The following is an 8,816-nucleotide window of genomic DNA, read 5'->3' as shown; positions in this document are numbered from 1 at the left end:
ATACGGAAGTGAAGGTAATCCTGTTTAAACTTGCATTCATTCCATCGATGGGGTTTGTATATTGTCATGTGGCCGCCTTTGATGAAAATCAGGCAGTCACGGAAGCCGATCGCGGAGGCCTTAGCTCTCAAGGCGAAAACTCAATGGCGGACTCGAAGATAGAAAGCTATACAAAATTACACGGGATGGAGGGACGGCACCAGACCCCTGCAGTCTTACCTGTTCTCGGGGCATCTCCAATGCTGCTGCTAATTAAATAAATCACACGGAAAACTGCGTTCAGGTATATACAGAAAATAATACAAAGGTTTATTTTACAAGAGATAGCGGGACAGGAAAACGCACGATGATAAATAAAGTGTCCTATATCGGGATCCCGCACACCTCACCTCAGAAACAAGACAAAGGAAAATGAATTACCAAAAATAACTGTCCGTTGTGTAATGCTGCGTGGGTGCGAGCTTAACTGTCTGCAGTCTTGTCCACCGTCCAACGCGGCTCCAAGCTCCGGCGCGAGGAAACCCTCCGTCCGCTTCGTCCACGCGCTCTGCCAGGCTCGAGCCAACGCCCCACTCCAGGCTCCTCGTCGACCGCCCATGAGGTCCGTTCGCTCACAGCACCAAAAGCACCGAGCACCGCTCCAAGCACCACGAATATGGCGAACCAACAACCACCAGGACCTCTCAATAGGAAGAGCCAAGAACGAACAACGAAGAGCGAAGGACCAGCATGACTCAATACCAAGAGCGAAGAGCCCAGCACGAAGAAGAGAGAGAAGCACGTCAGCGAGCCCTTTTCTAACTTGGCATCTCACGTCAGTTCTGGCGCGTCACCAACCAGAGCCTTGTAGCTTCCCACCGTCTGCCGAACCTTCTCGCACCTTCCGCGCTGATTGGTTCACGGCTCGTGCCTTCCGCGCCAACCAATCACACATTCCCTGTGGCGTGGTTATAGCTCGTCTCACGCGATGTTGCTCGGCCAGCTTGTAGTGCGGCTGGCGGCGGCCATCCGGCGGTGCCCCGATCTGGCTTCCTGCCGGTCTTCTTCCAAGGTCATTGTAAGGGAAGGGGAATTATTTAATGAGTGCACTCAGGACCTATCTAAGTGTTTAAATGAGTGCGTTGCCATAAGGGACACAGGTTTGACGACAGAGGGGACGACAAACAAAGGAATCTTATCCATAATCCCTGCACTATTTAGCATGCCCTGCTCCCTCGTAGCGGGAACATCAATACAGCTTATACCGACAACCCGGGCTAACATAGAACTTATTACAGGGTAGATTCCATATCGCGACAGTCGGATACCTAACCTATACAGATCTATCTGGCTCTAGATATTCCTCTGCCCCCCCAGACATAACAATATGTCCCACTACTTGACATAAATTGGACATAATTTATTGTGAGGTGTGCATGTTTGTTGGGAAATCAGGATAACATTAGATGAGAGAAGGACCAATGTTTGTCCAACCTGCTCTTAAATAATTGAAGTGCACATTAACTTTAAATACGTTTCTTTGAAATATTTAATGAAAAAGATGTAATTTTGTATGCTGCAACAAAAAGAGTAATTTTGGTTTTCGCTGGACTATATATACACCGCCCATAACCTTTTTCCCAGGGACTTTTCCATTTGAGCTGTATTCTTTATATAGTCGGAATGTTTCATTCTTTAGACGTAGTCACAATGAAAAGTTGCAATTATTAGGTACGCTGCACGTGGGGAGGGGGGCAGAGCTTCGTTATCCAAAGGCCGGTGCCGAACCTGCAGATGAGGTCGAGGTGTTCATGTTGGAACTGAGTGAATCTGGTTCGCTGCTGTACTTCGTGATCCCGTGCAGTCATGTGTTGTGGACGTTGTTTTGTCAGGTTATTGGTGCGAGTTGCTGTCGACGTCAGAATATGTTCTCACTCACATATGCGTTGCGTTTATCCGAGCTGTATTTAGCTCAAAGTTGCGTAATGTGGAGCATGTGGGTGGTCATTCCTGTTTCTTTATGTCAGCGCTGTCTCAATGAGTTGCATGAGGGTCATTTGTAACTGCCATTTTCAAAATGAATAAAAGAATGAGGGAACAGAACAAGACCACCAATGAACATCGTGATCCTTTTCTCCCATGTGTGACCCACTTCCCCATGTGTGACCCACTCCCCCGTGTGTGACCCACTCCCAAGTGTGTGACCCACTCCCCTGTGGGTGATCCACTCCCCGGTGCAGTATGCGTGATGTGGGAGGGATGGGGGTGGAGAGGGAGAGGATTTGAGCTCTTGAAGTCACATTTTACATGAGATGTAATTACACATTTCAAACTATTTCCCATGTGTACACACATGCATTCACATGTTATCAGAAGTAAATACATTGTGTAGATGACATTATTTGTGGATCTGATAAATTGCCAGTAACCATTTTGTAAAACTGAATGTGCAGCATCTAAATGAAGATGTCCAAATGTCACACACGTCCATGCCCGTGGGATTCCCACGGGTGCCCCCACTAGTCTATATAATATTCTCCATAGGTGATTCTGTCTGTGAGTCTGTCCCTGGGTGTGTTTTCCTCCTTTGAGGGAGTAGCTCCACCCATTTTGGGAGGGGCTTCAAAAACACATTTCCACCATTTTGTTTACTCGCATAGCTTTGAGGCCTCTTTTGTTCGGCCCGTGGTGTCTTGCTCTCTCTCACAGTTTTATTTCAACTCTAATTCGATATCTCATTTCATTTTTCACAGTCACTAACATGGTTTTAGACTCGGTTGAAAAAAAAACGGGAATAAAATTCGATGAATGTTACCGTTTATAGAACGAAATGCCTTTTCAAAGGCCTGTAACATAAAGTCCATTGAGACTGTCTCACGGCTTTATCTAGACTCTAATTCACCATCTGATTTCATTTTTATTGATGGTTTTGAACTCAGTTTCAGCAATAATTGAGAAAATTCACGTAAACACGGGAAATTGCTGAGACATTTTAGAAATTCGCGGCACGGTATATCATCCACCGCCTAAAATAACAGACAGGAAAATGCCTAGATATATCAAAAATGCTAACATGGTTTTAGACTCGGTTGAAAGAAACGGGAATAAAATTCGATGAAAGTTACCGTTTATAGAACGAAATACATTTTCAAAGGCCTATAACATAAAGACCATTGAGACTCTCTCACGGCTTTATCTCGACTCTAATTCACCATCTTATTTCATTTTTATCATTGAGCTCTTGATGATTTGAGATTTAATTGAGCTCTTGAAGTCACATTTTACATGATGTAAATACACATTTCAAACTGTATTTCCCATGTGCACGCACATGTTATCAGAAGTAAATAAATTGTGTAGATTCCATAATTTGTGGATCTGATAAATTGCAAGTCACCATTTTGAAAAACTGAATGTGCAGGTGCAGCATCTAACTTAATATGTCAAAATGTCACACATCATGCCCGTGGGATTCCCACAGGTGACCCCACTAGTCTATATAATATTCTCCGTAGGTGATCACGTCTGTCTGTCTATCCGTTTGTGTAGCCTCCCCCATTGAGGGAGTGGCTCCACCCATTTTGGGAAGGGCTTCAAAAACACATTTCCACCATTTTGTTTTCCTCACAAATCTCTGACGCTCCATAGGTCTCTGATGTCCATTTTAAGACTGAATCAACGTGTCTTCTATCATAATTTACTTTTTGAAGAAACAAAGGTGCATTTTGATTACAACTCATGCAAATGAAACAAGGTAATCGATGTTTAGTTTGGAGCGATCGTGGCACACCGTCTATTATACACCGCCTAAAGAAGATGTGTTTTCATAATGCAGAGGAAATAAAATCATGATGTCTTTAGCAGAAAAACCTTTTGTTTTCACACGGGTTTTCAAGGCTGAATTGTGTACAAGTACAGGACATGTAATCCACAATGTGAAATCTATATTATAAAAGTAGCCGTGTCTGTCTGTCTGTTTGTCCTGTTTTAACTTGAGAACGGATTAACGTGTGTTAATCCTTTTAACCTGTGAATTCCATTCTTTACCAATTTTTGCTTTTAAAGTTTTCATTGTGAATTTGTGGAAAGTTTTAATAGTGAATTTGTGTAGTTTTAATTGTGAATTTGTGTAAAGTTTTAATAGTGAATTTTTATCAAGTTTTAATTGTGAATTTGTATGAAGCGTTAATTGTGAATTTGTGTAAAGTTTTAATTGTGAATTTGTGTAAAGTTTTAATAGTGAATTAGTATAAAGCTTTAATTGTGAATTTATGTAAAGTTTTAATAGTGAATTTATGTGAAGTTTTAATAGTGAATTCATATAAAGTTTTAATTGTGAATTTGTATAAAGTTATAATTGTGAATTTGTGTAAAGTTATAATTGTGACTTTGTGTAAAGTGTTAATTGTGAATTTGTGTAAAGTTTTAATTGTGAATTCATAGACAGTTTTAATTTGGAATTTGTGTAAAGTTTTAATTGTGAATTCATAGAAAGTTTTAATTTGGAATTTGTGTAAAGTTTTAATTGTGGATTCATAGAAAGTTTTAATTTGGAATTTGTGTAAAGTTTTAATTGTGAATTCATAGAAAGTTTTAATTTGGAATTTGTGTAAAGTTATAATTGTGAATTCATAGAAAGTTTTAATTTGGAATTTGTGTAAAGTTTTAATTGTGAATTCATAGAAAGTTTTAATTTGGAATTTGTGTAAAGTTTTAATTGTGAATTCATAGAAAGTTTTAATTGTGAATTTGTTTCATCACTATTCACTATTGGTCACACATCTTTGACGGACATTCTAGGTGGTTTTGTGTACTTGGTGAGTAAATGATACGTAGTAAATTAACGATCCCTATGTTGTGCTTCCTGTCATGTGCAATGTGCCACGGTAGTTCCACGATCGTTAGGCCTGAACGTGACCGTGGCCGTGGAAGGCGTTAACGGTTTGTACCGACTTCCCATCGTACCTCTCGTCATGGGAAACCACGCCGCCGATGAAGAAGGGTCAGTGCAAAATTATAACGATGCATTTTGCTCGCTTGTTGAATGTGGACGTTCATACATTTTCCATGCATTTCAAAGACAACCTGCAGATCAATGTGGACTAGCGATTGGTTTCTATTTTTTCACTTGCTTTGATACTTCCTAATGTTTTGAATAATGAACAGGAAGAAATTTTAGCTTGTTTCAAATTTTGATCTTTAATGTCCGTTTTACATTACTATGTTATTTTGTTATCTTGTTTTGCATTGGTTGATTTCCATGTTGTGAAAAACAGATAATGAAGATAAACCTTTTTGCCTTTACACAGCACTCCACCATTTGCTGCCATCTCTCCAGCAAACAGCGTCGAGCTCCCGGCATGCTTTGTACTGCGTTGTCAAATTCCAATTCCTGTGTCCGAATCTACACTGCAACGTATCTCTGCCATCACTGGTTTGTATACTGCTGAAACGAACATTTTGTTTAACAAATTTACAGTTTTGATAAAGAAGAGCTTTGAAGGACTTAATTGTTTCCTTAATGCACAGTGTACTATGATGCTGATTAGCTTTACTATACTTTTTACAAAGTGTTGTTGCTGTTGAATCAGTTTATTGGCATGGGTTGCACTGGTTTGCCATTGCCTTTCCCAGCAGTCAGTCTTGGCAGGAATTCGGAATTTGGCCAGATCGCCAGTGAGAACTTTCCTACTTTGACTAATGACACTGAGGAGGAGGAGGAGGAGGTTGGGAGAAGAGAAAGGTGGAATATGAGATGTCTCCAATATGCAAACAGTGTCAGGAAAGGCAGGAAACAGAGTAAGGGGAGGGGAGACATTTACATTGTTGAAGTTGAGATGGGATGGAGGAATGAGTGTTGGTAGTTGTGGAGTTTGCTCACATCCGGAATCTTGGCATCATCTTTGACCAAACCCTCTCCTTCGACAAATACACTAAACAGATCACAAAGACAGCCTTCTTTCACCTGAAAAACATCGCCCGTCTCCGTCCATCCCTCTCCTCCGTGGCTGCTGAAACCCTCATCCACGCCTTCATCACTTCCCGTCAGGACTACTGCAATAGCCTCCTTTGTGGTTCACCCTCAACAATCACCAATAAACTCCAATACATTCAGAACTCCGCTGCCCGTCTACTCACCCATTCCCGGACCCGTGACCACATCACCCCCGTCCTTTACAAGCTTCACTGGCTCCCCATCTCCCAGAGAATCCAGTACAAAATCCTCCTCTTGACCTACAAAGCCCTCCATAACCTGGCCCCATCCTACCTGGCTGACCTCCTCTCCAGACACACTCCCACCCGCAACCTCCGCTCTGCTGGTACCAACCTCCTGACCCCCCCCCCCCCATCCGGACCAAATTTAGATCCTGGGGGGACAGGGCCTTCTCCATCGCTGCTCCCACCCTCTGGAACTCGCTACCTCACACCATCAGAGACTCCTCCTCACTCACCACATTCAAAACATCACTCAAGACCCACCTGTTCAACACTGCATTCAACATTTAACCCACAGCATCTAACCCCTGACTATCTCTTCTCCTTCTCCCTCCTTTGTGCTTTGAATATTTCCCTATTGATTCTTCTTTTTTTTGCAATTGTTTTTCTGTTTTGCTATGCATTATGTTTTGCACTCTGTCAAAGCGTCTTTGGGCTTCCTGAAAAGCGCTATATAAAATAAATGCATTATTAGGTTTACTCTCCATGAAATGGAGAGTAACCTATTATTACTGCTAGAGTTTTTCTTATTATTCTTCCACGCTATTTTGCACCTCCGAAAACTTCATAATTAAGTTTCTCAGCAACCGCTGGACGGATTGACAGGAAATTTTCATCAAATGATCGGCTAGGCTCGTAGAATTTTTAAATGCTAATGATGATGTCATAGGTCACGTGGTATGGGCGCCATCTTGTAAAACACCTTCAATTTTGCCCCTCTGTATCTCCGAAACGGCTCAATGGAAAAATTTGAGGAATGGCTCATTCTAAAGAACTCTGCAATGGGAACAAAAAACATGTGTATTGAGTATATCAAAAATGCTAACGTTAAGAGGTTAGAATTCGTCAAACACAGTTTTTCTCCCCCGAAAAAGAGATTTTTCCCCCAGATGCTTAGTTAAAAAAAACTCAGAATGCGAAAATTTTCGAAGTCATACGTCACATGGTTCGGCCGCCATCTTGTTTTCCGTGAAAAAACACAAAAAACCCTTTTTCTCCGCAACGGCTGAACGGATCGAGCCCAAACTTGGCATGCATATTCGCATACCCATGGCGAACAAAAAAGTCAGCGAGCACGATGTCATCCGACACGTGGTTTCAGAGTTATGACGTTTTCAAATCTCAAACTAGAAATGGAATCACCTCCATAATTTGTGGAGGTATCGAGTGGAAACTTTACACAAATGTTCCTCATGGGGGGATGTTTAATCGTTACTTGAGACGTTTTTTTAAGTCACATGGTTTGGCCGCAATAAATAATGGAAGTTAAATTTTAAAAAGCTTGTAACTCTTGAACCACTGCTTGGATCGACTTGAATTTTTAATACAATGTAGCTCTCATCGGGTGGAACAAGTGTGCAAAATTTCAAGATGATTGGATGTACGGTCGCGAAGCTAAAGTCTTTATTGTTGAAAGAGGAACAAACACACCATTTTGTCCTGCCAGGCCACATCTCCCAGTGCTTTTGCCATTTTCAGTTTTAATTTCCTTTAAAAAACATTTTCTCTGCAATAATAGGGCCGATTGAGATAAAATTTTCACCATAGGAGGCACTCGGTCTGTAGAATATTTTAATGGTAATTATGACGTCGCAGGTCACGTGGTTCGGCCGCCATATTGTTTTTCGTGAAAACACGAAAATCCCTTTTTCTCTGCAACGGCTGAACAGATCGAGGCCAAACTTTGCAGGCAGAATCGCATACCCATGACGAACAAAAAAGTCAGCGAGCACGACATCATCCGACACATGGTTTCAGAGTTATGACGTTTTTAAGCATGAACCTTTACAACCTAGCTCCTCCCTCATTTTTGATCCAATCGAGGAGAAACTTCACAGCTCTGTTCAGCATGTCAGTCTACTAAAATATCATTTTAGAATTTGCGATAGGTCACGTGGTTTGGCAGATATCGTTAATTAAACGATTTTTTTTTTAAATGGATATCTCTTGAATCGCTTTGTTGATCGACGTGAAACTTCATACTCTAGTAGAAGTCATGAAGAGTAACAAGTGTGCAAAATTTCAAGATGATTGGATGTACGCTCGCGAAGCTATAAGTCTTTATTGTTGAAAGAAGAAGAAACACACCATTTTGTCCTGCCAGGCCACGACATCATCCGACATCAGTGCGTTTGCCATTTTAAGTTTTAATTTCCTTTAAAAAACATTTTCTCTGCAATAATAGGGCCGATTGAGATAAAAATTTTCACCATAGGAGGGACTCGGTCTGTCGAATATTTTAATGGTAAATATGACGTCGTAGGTCACGTGGTTCAGCCGCCATATTGTTTTTCGTGAACACACGAAAAACCCTTTTTCTCTGCAACGGCTGAACAGATCGAGGCCAAACTTTGCAAGCAGAATCGCATGCCCATGACGAACAAAAAAGTCAGCGAGGGCGACGTCATCCGACACATGGTTTCAGAGTTATGACGTTTTTAAGCATGAACCTTTAAAACCTAGCTCCTCCCTCATTTTTGATCCAATCGAGGAGAAACTTCACAGATCTGTTCAGCATGTCAGTCTACTAAAATGTCATTTTAGAATTTGCGATAGGTCACGTGGTTTGGCAGATATCGTTAATTAAACGAAAATATTTTTTAAAAAATGGATATCTCTTG

The 8,816-nt window shown here is 41.3% G+C and overlaps 1 protein-coding gene across 3 annotated transcripts in view; it reads left to right on the top strand.

The window, feature by feature from the left end:
- The window catches only part of LOC137429117 (uncharacterized), a 232,344-nt gene that overhangs the window by 163,434 nt on the left and 60,094 nt on the right, over window positions 1-8,816 (top strand). For all 3 annotated transcript variants that reach the window (XM_078779541.1, XM_078779542.1, XM_078779543.1), the window contains 2 exons: window positions 4,870-4,981; window positions 5,289-5,413. In XM_078779541.1, the coding sequence (XP_078635667.1) occupies window positions 4,870-4,981; window positions 5,289-5,413 (237 nt within the window). The remainder of the gene's footprint in view (window positions 1-4,869; window positions 4,982-5,288; window positions 5,414-8,816) is intronic.

Source organism: Myxine glutinosa, chromosome 6, assembly GCF_964187855.1.
Source record: "Myxine glutinosa chromosome 6, kmMyxGlut1.1, whole genome shotgun sequence".
In the NCBI taxonomy this organism is placed as follows: Eukaryota; Metazoa; Chordata; class Myxini; order Myxiniformes; family Myxinidae; genus Myxine; species Myxine glutinosa.
The sequence above is the reverse complement of the archived record's forward strand: the minus strand, read 5'-3'. Positions and strand labels throughout refer to the sequence as shown.